We start from the raw sequence: 20,177 nt of genomic DNA, 5'->3' as shown, positions 1-20,177 counted from the left end.
TATTTAAGATGGAGATGAAGGGGTCTTCCCGGGGAGTATGATTGTTTTTGGCTTGTGTTGGTATGTATGACAGTTATTTCTAATGTCAAAGATTAAAATAATAACATGGAACGTTAGGGGTCTAGGAAGAAGAGAAAACCAAAGCAGTGCCCAGACTTGTTAATAGAGAGAAGCCGATTATTCTTTTACTACAGGAGACAAAGCTGAATGTTTGCCATTCAGGTCTATGGAGGAAGTTAGGGGGTAATCTTTTGAAAGGTGGTAGCTTTAATCCTGCCGAGGGCTCGGCTGGTGGACAGTTATTTATGTGGGATGAAAACATTTTTGAGGTCACAGCAGAACATATCCAGAACAGATTCATGGCGTTGTCAGGGAAGTTCAAGTTGCTTAACTTTGAGTGTGTTATCATAAATGTATATGGTCCATCAGTAGAGGCGGATAAAGTGGAGTTTTTCAGGGAATTGTTGTGCTTTGTTCAAGGTCTAAATCAGCCAGTTTATATAGGGGGAGATTTTAATGCATATTTAGATACCGAGGAGAAATGTGGAGTATCTCAAAATTGGCATTGCATGGATTTGTTTAGATACTTTGTACAACACACTAATCTTATGGATCTTCAGTTAGTTGGTGGAAGATTTACTTGGTGCAACAATAGAGATTATCCCACTTGGGTAAGGCTTGTCAGGTTTATAATTAGCAGTTATTTCCTTAACAAATTTCCAAAAGTGATACAGAAAATGCTACCCAAATCCCTCTCGGATTACAATCCGGTAGTGTTAGCAGAAGAATGCAACAATTGGGGACCGAAGCCTTTTAGATTTTACAATTACCTGTTAGAGGAAGACGGGTTTGCTGGATTGGTTGAAAAGTCTTTGTCTAACCCTATGATGGACAATGGTAGAAGGGGTCTGTTTTCTTTACTTCGAGGAACAAAACAGCAGATCAAGAAGTGGCCTAATAGGAATTTAAGTGGGATATCTGAAGGGATATCAGAATTAGAAGGTAAGATTAATGGTTTGGAACTGAAGCTACAAAACGGTGGAATTTCAATGCAAGAAAGGGACATGCTGATAATGTCTAGACACGAATTGTGGAAGCTGCACAGAAGAGAAGAGAGTATTTGGCTACAGAGATCAAGATTGAAATGGAGCAAGGATGGGGATAGGAACACGAGGTTTTTTCACTTAACAACATTGAATAGAAACAGAATAAATTCTATTTCGTCATTGAAAGTTGCTGATGAAGAGTGTTCAGACCCGGATCAGCTGAAGGCCTTTGTTTATGATTATTTTAAGAAGAATTACAATTCTAAAGATACATTAGAGGTGGAAGAAATCAATTTCAATTTCATGAAATTAACATAGGAGCAAAAGAATTGTATGGAGGTCAAATTTTCAGAACAAGAAGTGTGGGAAGCAGTTTTTCACTCGGACAGTGCCAAAGCCCCGAGTCCAGATGGTTTCACGATGGGCTTTTTTAAGAAATTCTGGCATTTCTTGAAGGATCATCTTATGAAGTTTGTGAATGATTTTCATAGAGGGAGGAGTTGGGAGCATGGGGTCAATCATGCTTTTATTACATTGATTCCCAAGAGACTTAATCCAGAAGGTATTGAAGATTATAGACCAATTAGCCTAGTTGGTACCTTATACAAAATTATTTCCATAATCTTATCGAAAAGGCTGGTTTCAGTTATTAAAGATCTTATTAGCCCCTCTCAGTTTGCATTTATCCCTGGTAGGCAGCTGTTTGATTGTGCTTTTATGGCCAATGAATCCATAGACTTTTGGAGGAAAAAAGGAAGGTAAGGAGTTGTCTTCAAGATTGCTTTTCGTAGAGCTTATGACTCAGTCGAATGGCCAATTATTTTGAGATTATTGAAGATCATGGGGTTTGGGGAGAAATGGATTTCTTGGATTCGGTATTGTATTTCTTCTGCTTCAATTTCAGTTCTCATTAATGGTTCTCCAACAGCAGAATTTCAGATGGGCAAGGGGTTGAGGCAAGGTTGTAGTTTGTCCCTTTTGTTGTTTAACATAGTTGGGGAACTCTTGAATTTAATGCTGTGTAAGGCTGCGAATCTAGGTCTTTTTGAAGGGTTTAGAATCGGTAAGGAGGATAATCCATTTAATTTGACTCATTTACAGTTTGCAGACGATCTTATTTTATTCTGCAGAGATTCTTCAACTCAAATTCTCAATATAAAGAGAGTTTTGAGGGTGTTTAGTCTAATTTCAGGGGTTCACCTTAATTTGTCTAAGAGTAAACTGTTTGGAGTTAATTTGGAAGAGGACATTGTGAAAGATTGGGCATCTGAAGCAGGTTGTGGGATGGGTTATTTTCCTATGACTTATCTTGGTTTACCAATAGGTGCAATAAAAAATTCAGAAGTATTGTGGGAGTCAGTTCTGCAGAAAATCTACAACAGGCTAGCAGGTTGGAAAGTTTCCTCTTTATCGATGGCTGGGAGGGTGGTGTTGGTGAAATCGGTGCTGTCTTCTTTACCTATTTTTTTACCTTTCTATCTTTAAATTACCGTTGAAGGTAAATTAGAAACTAAACTTTATAATGGCTAGATTTCTTTAGGGTGAAGGACAAGCCAAGAAACGAATCCATTGGATAAATTAGAATATGGTGTGTCAACCTTATGACGAGGGTGGCTTGGGAATCTTGGATCTGAGATTGGTTAACAGAGTATTGCTAGGGAAATGGGTCTGGAAGTATGCAAACGAGAAAGAAGCTCAGTGGAAAAAATTATTGTGTTGCAAGCTTAATGTCAGTAATTTATCCTTATCAATATGCAATGCCGTTTCTCCTATAGACTCTTGGATTTGGAGAGGTATTTTGAATAATTATGAGAAAAAGGATCAGATAGGGGAGTGTTTGAGGTCCAATTCGAAGATTCAAGTGGGGAATGGTAGATCAATTGAATTTTGGAATGATGTTTGGGTCAATGGCTCTTCCTTAAAAAGTCAGTTCCATAGGATATTCGCTCTATCGAACAATAAAAAAGGAAAAGTGGCAGATTTTGGGTGCTTTGAAAATAATGGTTGGGTTTGGAATATTCAGTTAAGGAGGAACTTATGCGACTGGGAATTGGATCAGTGGATGTCATTAATGCTTTTGATTGATAATATTCGCCTGACTGAATCAGTAGATGATTTCCTTGGGTGGTCGGGGAATGGTGATGGTTTGTTCTCGGTTAAGTCATGCAGAATGGCCCTTTCAAGCAGAAATGGAGATACTTTTCAGTGGAAGAAGTGGGTTTGGTCTGGTTTGGTACCTCCTAGAGTGGAAACTTTCCTATGGTAGATTTCTCATAGGAAAGTGGCTGTTAGAGTGGAACTTAAGAAGAGAGGAGTTAATCTGGAAAATGTCCAGTGCCCATTATGTCATAATTTTGAGGAATCAATTCAACATCTTTTTGTATCTTGTTCGGTTGCAATGGAGCTGTGGAATAGATTCATAAAGTTTTGGGATATTTCTACAGTTTTGCCCCAAGATCCTGCTTTACTACTGTGTTCTTGGTCTTATATTAGGGAGTACTCTACCATCTGGAAGTTTATCCCTGGAGTAGTTTTATGGTCACTATGGAAAGCGAGGAATTCGGTGGTATTTGAAAACTGGAATTTTGATAGCTCATCTCTGTTCTTTATAACCAGATTTAGGCTGGCTAAATGGTTTTTAGCTAAATTCCCTCTTGTTAATATTCAGGCTGATTTATTAATAGGGGATCCATCGCTTGCGGACAAAATTCATACTAAGCTATCTAAGAAGAAGAAGGTTATTTGTTGGTCTCCTCCCTCTCATGATTTCTTTAAATTCAATGTTGATGGGGGCGGTGAGAGGGGATGGGCTGCAGGGAGGAATTCGAAGAGTTTTGAAAGATTCCAACTGCTCTATTTTAACCTCTTTCTCTATGGCTGTGGGACCTGGTCCTCCTATGTTTGCTGAGTTAAAAGCTATTAAGCAGGGAATTGATGTATTTCTTTCATCGGAGTGGGCAACGAAGGGAAGACTTATCCTTGAGAGTGATTGCAGGAAAGCAGTGGATTAGATCTTGATACCTATTTCTGCCCAAACGTTTTTTAGTTCTTTGGTTGAGGAAATTGGGGCCTATGTATCTGCTAGAGGTTTTATTATTAATTGGATTCCAAGGAGTTGTAATTGGGAAGCAGACAAGCTTGCAAAAGAGGGGATTGGTTGAGGTGTTGTGTTCTATTGTTGTAGTGTTATGTATTTTATCTAGGGAAGTTTATTATGTAAGCTGTATCTTATGTAATTATGGGTGATTAATAAAATGAGGCACTCTTTTCCTCTTTCCGCTAGTTGCCTCTTTCACAAGAGCCAACTAAGAGGGAGGTTTTTAATGAGGCCTCCTATTCCTATAAAAAAAAAGGCCCTAGATATAAGTTGTGGGAGAATCCGACTGCAGTTTTAATTTTATTCTCGTCACAAGTTTCATAAAACTTGCTCGCCTCTCCAATTATTTGTTGATTCATGGCTTTGTTACATAACTTTGTAAGTGATTTGCCAATCCAATGATACAATTTTCATGAGTGGAAGATTTAAATGGTAGAGAAAAAGGAGCAGAATTGACTGCTATGAGAACAGAATTATGGAGGCTATATAATTGAAGAACATATATGGTTTCAAAAATCGAGATCAAAATGTGTGGAAGAAGGGGATCGTAATACAAGATTTTTTCACACATGTGCTTCAGTTAGGAGGAAGAGGAATTTCATGAGTGCTTTGAATATTAATGGTGAGATTACTCAAGATCCGACTATCATCAAAGCTATGTCAGGGACCATTTTTTTGAAATTTTTAACACAAGGTCTACCTTGGAAGTTGAAGATATGAAGCTGAATTTTTCCAGAATTTTATTGGAGCAAAGTTTTATTTTGGAAAAAGAATTTATGGAGGAAGAAATTTGGGAGACTTTAAAATCAAGTGATAGCAACAAAGCTCCCGGGCCGGATGGTTTAAATATGGGATTTTTCAAAAGATTTTGGTCTGTTCTCAAGGTTGATATTCTGAAATTCTTTCATAACTTTTGTATGGGGAAAGATTGGGAACATGAAATAACTCATACTTTCATTACTCTTATTCCCAAGGTGTCTAATATTGGTGGATTAGATGATTATAGACCTATAAGCCTTGTAGGAGGGTTGACAAGATCCTTTCAAAATGTCTTTCGAGGAGATTAAGGAATTGTATTATTGATTTAATTAGCCCTACGCAGTTTGCCTTCATTCCAGGTCGTCAAATATTGGATTGCTCTCTTCTAGCTAATAAGGGGGTTGACTTTTGGAGAAAAAAAAAGACTTAAAGGTTGCGTGTTTAAATTTTACTTTAGGAAGGCCTATGATACTGTGGATTGATCTATTCTATTTCAGTTTTGATCAATGGGGTCCCTTCTCATGAATTTCCCATGGCAAAGGGTCTCCGTCAGGGTTGTTCTCTGTCTCCATTGCTTTTCAACTTAGTTGGGGAACTTCTAAATCTACTGCTTCTAAATGCAGTCTCTGAAGGGTTGTTTTGTGGACTGCAGATTGGTAGGAATGAGACTGCTGTTGATTTATCTCATTTGCAATTTGCAGATGATCTGATTATTTTCTGTGGGCTTCGAAGAAACAGATTTTAAATGTTAAGAGGGTTCTAAGATTGTTTGAAGTCATGTATGGTCTTCAACTGAACCTAAAGAAAAGCAGGTTATTTGGTGTTAATCAACTGAACCTAAAGAAAAGCATGTTATTTGGTGTTAATACGACTCATGAGGAGGTTGAGGAGTGGGCGTCAACTATTGGTTGTGCAATTGGGAATTTTCCTTCTGATTATCTAGGCATTCCTCTTGGTGCAAGAAGGAATTCTTCCTCTCTTTGGGATCCGGTTGTTCTAAAATTTTACAAGAAACTTGCAGGTTGGAAAGATGCCACTCTTTCATTGGCAGGGAGGTTAGTCTTGGTTAAATCGGTTCTTTGTTCACTTCCAACTTACTACTTGTCTCTATTTAAAATTCCCTCCTCGGTCAATTCTAAACTTAATTCCATTATGTCTAAGTTCTTATGGGGAGGTGGAATGGAGAGAAACAAGATTCATTGGGTTAATTAGCCCACTGTGTGCAAATCTAAGGATGAGGGAGGTTTGGGAGTGTTGAAACTTATAAATATGAACAGAGCTCTTCTGGGGAAATGGTCTTGGAGGTTTGCTAATGATAGGAATGCTGTTTGGAGGAGGTTGATATGCTCTAAATACAACCTTGATCCTTATTTATTATTGTTCAATAGCAAGGTTCCAGCTCAAGCTTCTTGGATTTGGAGTTTAGTGGTTAATAATCATTTTCAAGAAGACTTATTTGGCTCAAAGTTTCGTAATTTGTGCAGAATTCAAGTTGGTAGTGGTCAGTTTATTCGGTTTTGGCAAGACCACTGGGCGATGGACTGCCCACTTAAGGTTTATTTCCAGAGGCTGTTTTCTATTTCTTTTAATCAGAGTGGCAAATTAATTGAATTCGGCGAGTTTAATTCTTTGGGATGGATTTAGAATATTCAGTTGAGGAGTTTGGCAGATTGAGAATTTGAACAGTGGGCTAATATGATGTCTACCATTTCTAATTTCTGCCTGTCTAAAGAGGCCTACGATGATCTGATCTGGGAAGGGAACGGGGCTGGTGTTTACTCTGTTAATTCACGTGTGAAGGTTTGTTCCTCGGCTTCCCAGGAGAATTCTTTTTGGAAGAACATTTTGTGGAAAGGATTGGTGCCACCAAGAGTTGAGTATTTTATGTGGCAAGTGGTCCTTCAAAAGCTGTCAGTGAAGACTGAATTGGTTAAAAGAGGGGTTATGGGTATTGTAGATCTTTCTTGTCCTCTATGTAATTTGGTGGATGAATCTTCTTCTCATTTATTTTTCTCTTGTTCTGTCGTTTGGTCACTTCGGAACAAATTCTTGCAGTATTGGAGTATTAGTTCGGTTTTTCAAGACAATGCTATGAGCTTCCTCCTAGCTTGGGATGAATTGAATTCTAGTTCTGCTATTTGGAATTTTATTACGGGTGTTGTTATTTGGACTGTTTGGAAAGTTAGGAATGTCATTGTCTTCGAAGGCGGGAAGTTAGACCAGACTAACTTATTTTTCTTAGCAAGAGTTAGGCTTGCATCTTGGTTCTTAGCTAAGTTTAAAGATTCTGATATTTCTATGGACTCTCTTATCAGTGACCCCTCCCTAGGGGATTCATGTTTCCCCCTCAACAAATCAATTTTCTCTACGATCCCTTGGTCCCCCCTCCTAAGGGCTTTGTCAAATTGAATGTGGATACAGCTACCAGTTGTGATTGGAAGAGCAGTGGAATTGCGGGTATTCTAAGAGATGATGCAGGATTATTTTTAGGTTCTTTTAAGGAGGCTTCTGGTCCCGGTCCACCTATTTTGATGGAGTTAAAGGCTGCTCAGAAGGGAATATATTTTTTTGATTCCTTGCGAGGAGGTATTAATGGTTGGTTGATTATAGAATCAGATTGTAAAATGGTAGTGGAATGGGTTAAGAATGGAGCTATTTGTCCTGATTTGTATGCCTTAATTGTCAGGGATATAGCGGATAAGCTTAAAGAAGTGGAGGGTGTTATAAGATGGGTTGCTAGGACAACTAATATAGAGGCTGATGGGTTGGCTAAGTCTGGTATTGATTAATTTCAGCGTGATTTTAGGGGTATTTTATTTTGGGTTCTGTGGGTTGTTTGTAAGGGTTTTATCTTGATGTTGTAAATCTTATGTATCTTTTTATTAATAAAGTATAAGACACTCTTTTCCTCCTTCCTCTGATCAAGAAAATCATTTTGAGTTCTTAATCATGAAGGGGGTTTTTAATGAGGCCTTCAATTCTTATAAAAAAAAATGATACAATTTTCATTGGCTTGAGATTATCCTCCCTCCTTATAATATTACATATGTTGCTCCCATATTTTGCACCCATTTCTGAACACCCGTCTTTTGCTGCTTTTCTCATTATTATCTATAATGGATAATTTATAGTGGTTGAGAGAAATTTTGACCGCAAAACCTTGGTGTACGAGATAGACTATAAATTATGGTGGTTTCTTCAAAGATTGTAAGCTATTTGTTCAATCCAAATCCAACAAGGCCTGATTTTCACACTTTTACAAAGGAATGAATACCCTACATGCTTGACCTAGGCACTTATAAGGACCAATTGCTTCTCTATGTTTGCACTTTAATGCATTTCTCTCTCTCTTATAGCAGTTTTGCCCCTTTAAAGCTTACTTTGACAATGGTATTTATCCTCTTGATAAGGTAGCATGTTTTATTTTCTATTTTAGTGCATCAGTTAAGTATGATGTAGATGTCTAGCCTCCCAGGCATGTTAAGTTGAAAAATCAATTTTTTTTATAAAAAAGGCCTCATTAAAACCCCCTTCATACCCTACATATTATAAACATAACATGAAGGGCATAGGAAGAAGGAAAAGAGTGCCTCTAACTTTTATTAATGAGAACCATAATACACCTCCACACCTACATGACTAACTACTAACAACATAACCTTTAAGCCACAACTCTGGATACATAACGCACCCTAATAACTCCCTTAAAAAACAGCCAAGATATAACACCTCTAACCACAATAGAAACCCAAAAATCAACCTATACCAGCTTTTGCTAATTCATCCGCTTCCCAATTTGCAGCTCTCGAAATATGCCTTGTGTTAATACCCTTCATTTCCACACGAGTAGCTATATCTCTCACCAAGGATTTAAACAAAGGAGTACTAAGGTCCGGATTTTTAATCCACTTTAGAGCATTAGTCGAATCTGATTCCAAAATAATTCTCTGGCTTGGACTGTAACCAACTTCCTTAGTAAGAATCAATCCTCTTTTGATCGCCAAAAGCTATGCAAGTAAAGGAGGACCTCCCCCTACCTTCTCTGAAAACGACCCAAGCACCGAACCACTACCATCCCTAATCAATCCACCAATTCCCCTCTTATCCCAACCTTTGACCATTGCACCATCTACGTTTACTTTTAAAAACCCTTCCGGAGGAGGACTCCAGCTAGAAGGAGGAGTCCTCTTATTCAAATTACCATTACAGTCTGCTAATTTTAAGTCCCCCATCAAGGAATCGAAAGGAATATGGACATCCTTAAATGAAGTTCCAAACCACGAAACAATTCTGAACCTTGTAATGAAGAAGAACAACGCAGAATCAACCTTCCCTTGCTGGAAAATCACCTCATTCCTACATTTCTGAACCGACCACAACACAACCCTAGGAATAAACTTCCATATGAGAGATCTTGGAACTAACTCATCCCACGCAATTAAGAATTCCATCAACTTAGCCGGAACCACAAAGCAAACATTCCAGTACTTTAAGAACTTAGCCCACAGGTCCCACACCACATCACAGTGCAGAAACAAATGTGAGACCGACTCATTACACTTCCTGCATAAAGAGCACACAGTGTCTTCCACCCCAGTAACTCCTCCCTTTAGCAGTTCCTCCTTCACCGCTACTCTGTGATGAACAAGTTGCCAAACAAAGGTTTCCACTCGTGGTGGAGCTACCCCCTTCCAAACATATCTTTCCCAATTACCTTCTACTTCATCATTACCCTCTCTATCAAAATACAATTGCATGCATGATTTTGCTGTAAAACAGCCTTCACCAATTCCCAACCAAATCCAACAATCATCCTCAACTAATGATAATGAGTAACTGTTCAAGAGAAAGATAAGCTACAGCCACTGCTCAACCTCCCAATCCACCAGATTCCTTCTTGTCTGAATATCCCAGACCCCACCCGAGTCATTATACAGCCTGAACTCTGCAACCTCCCCCATTTGTTGTTCGACAGAGCAAATAACCTTGGAAACCTATCTTTCAGAGGAATCGTACCCAACCATACATCATGCCAAAACTGCATTGTTTCTCCATTCCCAGCTCTAACACAAATTTTTCCTAAAACAATCCCCAAATGCATCACTTGAAAAGTTCTTAACAACTCCTCTCCAAATCCAAGAAGTACGTGTTGTCCAAGTATTCCGGATCATCATTGAAGTTGGATCCATATTGTTTACACAACAGACCATTGTTTTCCACCAATAGGATTTTTCTGCAGCAAATTTCCACACCCACTTCCCCATAAGAACCTTGTTTAAAAGCCCCCAACTTCTTTGGCTTACACACCAATTCCCATTTGACCCAATAGATGTTTTTTTTTTCTGTCGACCCCCCCAAAGAAAAGACGCCATGATAGAATTTAATTTGTTGAGAACACTAATAGGGATCCTAAAAATAGAAAGGTAATAAATTGGATTAGAGCACAACACTGATTTAACCAAAACTGCCCGTCCAGCCAAAGATAAAGACTTTGCCTTCCACCCAGCCAAACTATTATAAAATTTTTGTACCACCGGTTCCCACAAAGAAAAAGAATTCCTCTTAGCCCCTAATTGTAGACCTAAATACTCCGAAGGAAAAGCTCCTCTTACACAACCTATTTCCTTGGCCCAAGAAGCTAACTCCTCCTCCCCCACATTGATACCAAAAATTCTGCTCTTATTCAGATTCTACTTCAGCCCCACCAACAATTCATAAATTAAAAGCACCTTTCTAATATTCACCAAATCATGAGTAGATGCCTTGCTAAAAATTATTAAGTCATTCGCAAATTGCAAGTGTGATAACATGAAAGAACGACTCATCGAGCCTAATTCAAACCCTGAAAACAACCCTTTGTTCACTGCTTTCACCAACATTAGATGTAACAGTTCGCCTCCCAAATTGAACAGCATAGGAGATAATGAACAACCCTGTCTTAATCCTCTAGTAGTGTATATTCTCTCTCTAGGTGTGCCATTTACCAAAACCGAAATGGAAGCTGTTGAGATACACTTGTACATCCAAGAACTCCATCTATCTCCAAACCCCATTTTGCTCATTATTTTCACCAATATCCTCCCATCAACCGAATCATAGGCTCTCTTGAAATCCACCTTAAAAACAACTCCCTTCAATCCTTTTTTCCTCCAACACTCAATGCCCTCATTTGCTATATACGAACAATCCAAAATATCTCCCCGGTATAAATGCAAATTGAAATGGACTAATAACTTCACTAATACACAAGCTTAACCTTCTCGCTAGTACTTTTGAAAGAATTTTATAGAAACCCCCAACTAGGCTAATTGGCCTAAAATCTGCTAACCCCTCCGGATTGGCCTTCTTAGGAATAAGAGAAAGGAAAGAGTGGTTGGTGTCATTATCCCAGTCCTTTCCCTCATAAAATTCCTTAAAAAACAGCAACAGAACTCCCTTCAAACTTGACCAGAACTTCTTTAAAAAACCTAAATTCAGTCCATCCGGGTCAGGTGCTTTGTTACTATCCGAGTTAGCAATTACACCCCAAATTTCCTCTTCAGAAAAAGGCTTCTCAAGGGCCATTCTCTGCTGTTCCGAGAGTTGTAAAAAATCCAGGTCCAGTTCCTCCACTTCCAGTGTATTTTCCTGATTAAACAACCCCTTGAAAAAATGCACCACTGAAGTTTTAATTAATTTTGGATCTGCAATGTCTTCATTGTCTACTTTGATGGATTTGATACCATTTCTCCTTCCTCTACCTCTTGCACATTGGTGGAAAAATCTAGTGTTCTTATCCCCATCAAAACTCCACTTCAATCTTGACTTTTGTAGCCATATCGATTCCTCTTTTTTATACAAGTCCCACAGCTCTTTCTTTGCTTCCACTAAATTCTTCATAGACACCATGGGGAGACGTTGCAACTGAAGTTCCTTCTCATGAATTCCTTTCTCCAACCTATTTATTCTCCCGGGAAACTCTAAATACCCCTTCCTAGACCAGTTCTTCACTGCTTCCTGCACCCCTTTTAATACGGTAGAAATCAGTTGTCTATTCTCCACTCTACATAGCTTGTGTAGCCCTCCCTCCATCATCTTACAAAAGCCATCCTCTTCCATGACATAGTTAAATAATTTAAATGGTTTCGAGCCCCAATTCCATCCCCTATTTTCCAGCAAGATGCTGTTATGATCTGAAACAGACCTTTCTAGGAGTTTTTGTGTTATCATGGGGAACACTGATAAAAAACTTTGATCCACTAAGAACTGATCTAGTCTCTCATAAGTTGGAATTTCTCTATTGTTGCACCATGTAAATCGACCTCCAACCATAGGCAAATCCACTAGATTAGCTTTACTCACAAATTCTTTGAAAGCAAAAATTAAAGCTAAATTCACTGCACCTCCAATCTTCTCCTCCTATGACATAACCACGTTGAAGTCCCCTCCGAGACAGACTGGACTGTCTAAATTCTCCAGAAATAAAAGTAGCTCCCCAAAGAACGCCTCCTTTTCTTAATCCACACTCGATCCATACACATTTATGAACCAGCAAGACCCTAGTACCTCATCAATAGTACCCTTAACTGCTACAAATCTCCTATGAATGATCTCCTCTTGAACCTGACACTCTTTTTCATTCCACAAAGTAATCAGACCACCAGCAGAACCTTCAGCTGTTGAAACTGCCGCAGCTGTCAACAAATTTCCTCCCATTTTCCTCACTACCGATTGATTCAACGCTTCCATTTTCGATTCCTGAATGAATAAAACTAAAGGCTTTCTCTCCTCCACAACCCTCCTAACAGCTCTAGCCTTTACCCTCCTACCCAAACCCCTAATATTCCAAGACATTAAATTCCAACTAGTCATCAATATCCAGCTATAACCCTGAATTCCAGCACCCCTTAATTACCCCCTGTACTTCTCTCTCCTTTATCAAAGGAATCATTTTGTTCATAAAAGCTTCTTTCCCCCTCTAAATGTGACCCCTAACAATTCACTTACGTTCCAGCACTCCAAAGCCTCTGCCCCATCCACTTCCTCGTTATTATAAGCATGCTCCGAACTTGTACCAATACGGCTCCTAGATCCCCCCTCCTTGATCGTGAATAAACACGTTTGCACTTACCCCTTCCCACTCTACTCCCAGGTACAGTCTTCCCAGAATTTTGTTGAGCAGACACAACTGCAGGGAAGTAATACAATAATCCTTGCTTAATCTCTCCTTCTCTTGATCCAGCCCACTCCTCACCTGTACTACCGGGCCCCTAAGAAACCCACTCCCACAGTCAACTTTCTCATACTCACTGGGAGGATCTCCCAGACATTTCTCATTTTCTCTCCCTTCATTATCTTCTTCTGACTTTTTCTGCTGGATGGAGACATCACCTGCCTCAGTCACATCTTTGCACAGGTCAAACGTATTTTCCATACCTATGTTTAAATTCAAACCCCCCTCGCTATTTGTGTTTATCTCTGGTTGGGAACTTCTAACCCATACATCAACCCTATTTTGGGATTCTGACAGCTCTCCCACCTGCTCTTCCTGTCCATTTTGCACTTCTTCATTGCTCTATTCGGAAAAACTTTTCTGCCATGGGTCCTTTGCAACTTCTTCTTCCTCCATGTTTGTTAACTCAGGAAAAAAATCCTCCACACATTCAACCTTAATTTTAATCATGAACTTCCTCCCATATGTATTGATGATGACATGTTCGGGAATATCAAATGGACTCTCAACCCTTAGTAACAACTGTGCCACTCTGCAATCCACTCTATGTGCAGTTTGATCTTGAATTCTAACTAACTTGCCCCATCTGAATGCTAAACTAGAAAAGAACAGGACCGACCAACAATTTAATGGAACACCAACCATTGAAATCGCACAATAAGCTAATGGGATGCCCCTCTTCCACAATCGGCTCCAATAATTGAAACCAGAACGACAGAGCTTCCCATCTTTCTTCCATTGCAATTCTTCTCTGCTCGACCGACTGGAAAACTACAAAACACGCATTCTTCTCAAAACCCCACCTTATCACTTTCGCATTGAAGCCCTCGTTCCGTAAGGCTTTCTGCACAAAGTCAACTTCGAAGATATCTTTACAAATGCCAGTAAGTGAAGATTTCAACCATAATCTCTCTTCCACCGGGATAAAGACTTCCAAAGATTTCTTCTCCTCTTTTTTATTTCCTTGACTGCTTACTTGAAGACCCTCTGAAACTTTTTTCACCCCAACTACCGTGTCTCTATACGTTCTTCCATCAAGGAACCTATTCATCCTCTCCATTTTCTCTGCCACTTGTGCTAGAGAAGTCATTCTTCTGCCTTTCAACTCACCTGTTTCTACCCTTTTGGAACCCCCCGCTCTAAACCCTTCACAACTCTTCATCTCAGATAGCTTGTCATATTTAGCTACTGACACAGAAATTATCTTCCCATCAACCCTGACATTATTCATCTTCTCCACCGCATTGCATAGATCCTCCTTGCTTGCAAAGTGAACGAACGCAAACGTGCAATCCTTGTATTTTGGTCTGTTATTGATAAATGGAATAAACACCCTAATGACTTTGCCATGATAACTAAAATGTTCCCCTAATGTTCTTTTGCTCACTCTCCGACTAAGATTATCAACAAACGCAGACCAAGTACCCCCTCCATAGACCTCACTCACTTTTCCATCAGAAAACTTGCACTCTCGCTCTCTCACTCTCTCCATTGCACTTAGTTGCTCTTTAAATTGTGCGAACGAATGTTTGAAAAATCAATTATCTTGTTCAATTGATAATCTGCTAATGGGGAGTAATTTGCTGCATTGTGCATGCCAAAATGTGGGTATTTTTTTTTTAAGAGAATAGTTACCTTCCAAAGATATCTTAGGGAATTTTTGGTTCAAGGAACAAAAAAGAGGGTATACCCGTACATGTGCTATTTATAATGGCCGAGAGCACAGATTTTTTTAGATTAGCTAAGATTGCTGAGATTTTTCAGACTTCCAAATTTACTGTTCCGGTGCATTCTTATGAAAGAAGTTATTCATTTGTTACGTATTTATAACCGATGCTATCTCTAATCATTTATGGAGATATCTATTTTCTTTGCAGGAATTATATCATGAGTTGCATGCCTTGGACAGATTTGAGCAAGATTATCGACGGAAGCTGCAGGAAGAGGATAATTCAACTGCTGCTCAAAGAGGTAACCTCTTTCTTGGATCTCTATTTTTTTTTTCGCATTGTTTACTTTTGGATTAACAAGATGTTTCTAATTTGTTTTCTTGATTAAAAAATGTGTTAAACCCAACAAAAGTGCAGATATGTAGAGTGACAATTTCTTTTTATGTATTCCATTCAAAACCCTCTATGCTAAATTAAGTTTTTTTTTAAGAGTTTTAAGCCTTTTCATTGGCCTTGTGCATGGTAGTGCTTTCTAATGACATTTAGATTGTGCAATTTCTGTGAAGTTCTTGGTTGACTGTTAAGCTTTTTCATGCGCCTTTTGGGGCATGTTAATGCTTTCTTATGACATTTATTTTGCACAATTTCTGTGAATTTCTACGTGCATCCCATAATTTTTCCCTTTGAATTTGTTGCACCTCTCATATTTAGATTGGTAGATGCTACATTCCATTTTTAGGCTGCCCAACCTGGGCATTTATACCTTAGTTTTCTGTGGCCTAGTTTGAGTTAAACTGATATTTCTAGGTTTGTTACACTCCACAATTATTTGCTGTCTCGGTTCTTTTAAGACTGAAGGTGTTCTACGGTTAAGTTCCCCCTTGGTAATTTTTATGGGATATAGTTAATTTTATGAATGGCCCTTTAATATTATAATTTTAACTTTGAACTACAGGAGACAACCTGTCAATATTGAGAGCAGAACTAAAGAGTCAAAAGAAGCATGTAAGAAGTTTGAAGAAAAAATCCCTTTGGTCAAAGATTTTGGAAGAGGTGCAAGTTAGTAAAGCTCTATCTCTTTTCTTTTCAGTATGAGCTCCTAAATGAATTTTAATATTGTTCATCCTTTTTTTCTTTCCATGGACTTTGAGCCTTAACTAATGCAAGTTTTTGCACATAATGTTATTATTTTTGAAGTTAATACATATATATTTGTTCAGGAACAAAGTTTTATATCTTATGTTCATAGGTCATGGAGAAGCTCGTTGATGTTGTTCATTTCTTGCACTTGGAGATTCATGAGGCCTTTGTCAGTACTGGTAAGCATTTAAAACATTAAACTGAAGACATTTGGAAATTGTATTACTTTATTGTAGAATTTGTGATGGCCAAAATATTTAGTTGCACTTGCTTATAAAACTTGAGCAAGGATTGTGACTTGAGCAATTATCAAAGCTTTAACTAAGTATGATTTCTCATGTAAATCGATATTCTTAATTTCCCAGAGTTTGAGAATGGATAATGTAGAAATCAGAGTAATTCTCTGTAATTTCTTATTCTTTTCAATAGGACATATTATATATTTATATACAAATAATCTCTCTAAAGTAGGAAACTCTAAGAAAGGAAAAATACTAATCCTAGGAGATATGATCCCTTAAAATAAGGGATTGTAGAATATTTACAGAATCCCTTAATTAAAAGATATTTACATAATCATATATTTCTATAATTCCTATACTCCCCCTCAAGCTGGAGAATATACATTGTATAATCCCAGCTTGAATAGGAATTTATTGAAAACAGGCTTTGGCAAAGCCTTAGTAAAAATGTCTGCAACTTGTTCTTCTGAAGGAATGTATGAAAGTGTGGTTGTCTTTTTGTTAACTTGATCAACAATAAAATGCCTATCAATCTCAACATGCTTTGTCCGATCATGTTGAACTGGGTTCTTGGCAATTTGAATAGCAGATTGATTATCACACAAAACTTCAAAGTGATCCTCTTGATTAGTGACAAGTTCTTTCAGTAGTTTAAGTAGCCAAATTCCTTCGCATATTCCCAATGCTAGTGCTCTGAATTCAGCTTCAGCACTACTTGAAACGACAGATTGTTTCTTACTTCTCCAAGTTGTAAGGTTTCCCCAAACAAAGGTGCAGTAGCCACTAGTGGATCTCCTTTCAGTAAGGTCTCCGGCCCAACTAGAATCTGTAAAGATCTTAACAGTTTTGTCTTGTGTCTTCTTAAACATTAGACCGTGTCCTGGAGTTTTCTTCAAGTACTTGATAATTCTATTTGCTGCTGCCATATGCTCTTCAGTAGGATTAGTCATGTATTGACTTATCACATTTACAGGAAATACTATATCTGGCCTTGTCAAGGATAAATAAATTAGTTTCCCAACTAATCTTTGAAATTTCTCTTTGTCTACTAAGTACCCATCTTTGTTAAATTTCAAGCTTGCCTCCATTGGTGTATCATTCGGCTTACAACCAAGAAAACCAGTTTCTTTGAGTAAATCAAGTACATATTTTCTTTGGTTGATCACAAGTCCTTTTGACCTTGCCACCTCCATTCCTAGAAAATACCTTAGCTTTCCCAAGTCATTGGTTTCGAATTCCTTATTTAACAACTTCTTCAAATTGCAAATCTCTTCTTCATCATCCCCGGTAAGAATTATGTCGTCCACGTACACAATAAGGATAGCTTTCTTATTTGTAGAAGTTACCTTGATGAAAAGAGTGTGATCGGCTAGGCTTGTAGCCGGTTTTTAGGATGACTTTAGTGAACCTCTCGAACCAAGCTCTGAGTGATTGTTTTAACCCGTATAGAGACTTATTGAGCTTGCACACCTTGTTATTTCCTTCAACAGACTTTAAGTCAGGTAGCAATTTCATATAGACTTCTTCTTCTAGCTTGCCATTAAGAAAAACGTTTTTTACATCAAGTTGGTGTAATTTCCAATCGCAATTTACAGCCAAACTTAGGAGTACTCGAACAGTATTCAGCTTCGTCACAAGTGCAAAAGTTTCTGTGAAATCTATCCCATATGTTTGTGTAAAGCCTCTGGCCACTAGTCTCGCTTTGTATCGTTCGATGCTACCATTTGAGTTATACTTTACAGTAAAGATCCATTTACAGCCAACAACCTTTTTTCCTTGAGGAAGGTCCGTAACAGTCCAAGTAGCATTTTTCTCCAGTGCACAAATTTCCTCTTCAACAACCCTTCTCCATTTTGAATCCTTTAGAGCTTCAACTATGCTTGTGGGAACCTGTTCTTTATCCAAGTTTGCTGTAAATGCTTGAAAAGACGGCATCAATGAATTATAACCAGCAAATTTTTCAATAGGATGCTTGGTGCACTGTCTAACCCCTTTTCTAATAGCAATAGGGAAGTCATCTAGAGTAGGGGAAGTGGACTTACTGATTTCTTCTTCTATTTCGGCAGCTGGACCCAAATCCAATTCTCGGCAAGCATCAGATTGCAAAACAGCCTCAAGAATATGTTTTCTTTTCCTTGTATAGAAACGGAGCTGTTTGATTGGTGGTGTTTGTGGAATATTTTGAATGGGAGTAGGTGTATTTTCAGGAAGGGTATTTAAAGTGGGTATGGGTGAAGTAGTGATAGGTACTACCGGTGGATCAATGGGAGTAGTTACAGGTGACAAATCTGTAGGTAAGGACAAAATTGGTGGCAATTCTGAAGGTTGAGAATGAAGAGTAGGAGGAGATACCTGATGTGGCTGAAAATCCTTCCATGTCTCCCTCTAAATTTCAGCCCGAGTGAAATAGGGATCCTGCTCATAAAATGTTATATCCATAGTGGTAAAAAATCGTTTTGAAGGAGGATGATAGCATTTATAACCCTTCTTAATTGAAGAATACCCAACCAATACACACTTTAATGATTTAGGATCTAACTTGGACTTATTAGGAGCAATGTTTTGGATAAAAACAGTACAATCAAATATTTTAAGTGGAAGAATGGAGGATATAGGTTTAAAATGGGGAAAGTATTGCAAAAATATAGATTGAGGTGTTTGAAATTGTAAAACCTTACTAGGCATTCGATTGATTAAATATGTGGCAGTTAATAAGGCATCCCCCCACAAATATTTTGGAACATTAGTGGTAAATAGAAAAGAACGAGTAACTTCAAGGAGGTGTCTATTTTTTCTTTCGGCAATACCGTTTTGTTGTAGGGTGTCAACACAATAATTAATCTGAACTATGCCTTTTTACCTGAAAAACGCACCCAAAGACTTAGCAAAAAATTCACTGCCATTATCAGATTTAAAGAGCTGAATTTTAGACCCAAATTGAGTGAGAATCATGTTATAAAATTAGATAAAAATACCAGCAGTTTTAGATTTATCTTTTAGCAAATAAGTCCAAGTTATCCTACTGTGATCGTCAATGAAAGTGATAAACCACTTACATTTATCAGCATTCTTCACCCGAGAAAGACCCCAAATATCACTATGGATCAAAGCAAAAAGGTGAGAAGGCTTATATGTAGAAGAAGAATAAGTTGATTTAGTATGTTTGGCAAGAGAACAAACTTTGCAAGAAAAAGAATTTGACCTTTTATGAATGAATAGAGCAGGAAAAACTTTTGCAAGATAGTGAAAACTAGGATGACCTAAACGATTGTGCCATAACATAATATTATCAACTTTTTCTAAAGCGGTGAAAGATTTCGAGATTTTGGTTTTAGTAGAGGCAGGAAGAATGTAGAGACCATTCTGCAAGCTGGCCTTACCAATCATCTTCTTCGAGTTCAGTGCCTGCAAAGTACAATCAATATCATTAAAAATTATAGAGCAGTGCAAGTCGGTGGAAAGTTTACTAACGAAAACGAGATTGCAAGCCAGATTTGGTACGAATAGGACATTTTTAAGTACAATCTGGTCATTGAGAATAACAGTGCCATGTCCTATTTTGCACAAAGAACCATCAGCTGTTTTGACAGCTTTACCAAAGTTTGGAAAAAAATTGCAAAACAAATCCTTATTACCAGTCATATGATCCGTAGCACCAGAATCAAGGATTCAATTAGGGGACGACTAGGAGGAGAAAAAAACTGTAGCATGAGGTTTACCTTTTGGTTCTTTCATGACCAGATTACCTTCTGATTGAGTAGCAGAACCAGAAAAATTTTCTGGATTTGAAGTGATCTCCGGAGTAGGAGAAGAAGTTGTGGACATCGTCTAGGTTGGAAAGAAACCGTAACCTAAGCTGATACCATGTAGAAATAAGAGTAATTCTCTGTAATTTCTTATTCTTTTCAATAGGACATATTACATATTTATATACAAATCATCTCTCTAAAGTAGGAAACTCTAAGAAAGGAAAAATACTAATCCTAGGAGATATGATCCCTTAAAATAAGG

General features: G+C 38.1%; 1 protein-coding gene across 2 annotated transcripts in view; it reads left to right on the top strand.

Annotated features, from left to right (window-relative positions):
* Positions 1-20,177, top strand: part of LOC120118548 (protein PSK SIMULATOR 1-like) — a 40,005-nt gene that overhangs the window by 5,367 nt on the left and 14,461 nt on the right. The window contains exons 6-8 of one of the 2 annotated variants that reach the window (XM_039138577.1): positions 14,992-15,085; positions 15,740-15,837; positions 16,034-16,103. In XM_039138577.1, the coding sequence (XP_038994508.1) occupies positions 14,992-15,085; positions 15,740-15,837; positions 16,034-16,103 (262 nt within the window). Of the gene's footprint in view, positions 1-14,991; positions 15,086-15,739; positions 15,844-16,033; positions 16,104-20,177 lie in introns of both variants that reach the window. The other variant, XM_039138576.1, reaches the window with a different exon arrangement.

This window comes from Hibiscus syriacus, unplaced genomic scaffold, assembly GCF_006381635.1.
Source record: "Hibiscus syriacus cultivar Baekdansim isolate YM2019G1 unplaced genomic scaffold, ASM638163v2 tig00110328_pilon, whole genome shotgun sequence".
Classification (NCBI taxonomy): Eukaryota; Viridiplantae; Streptophyta; class Magnoliopsida; order Malvales; family Malvaceae; genus Hibiscus; species Hibiscus syriacus.
The sequence above is the reverse complement of the archived record's forward strand: the minus strand, read 5'-3'. Positions and strand labels throughout refer to the sequence as shown.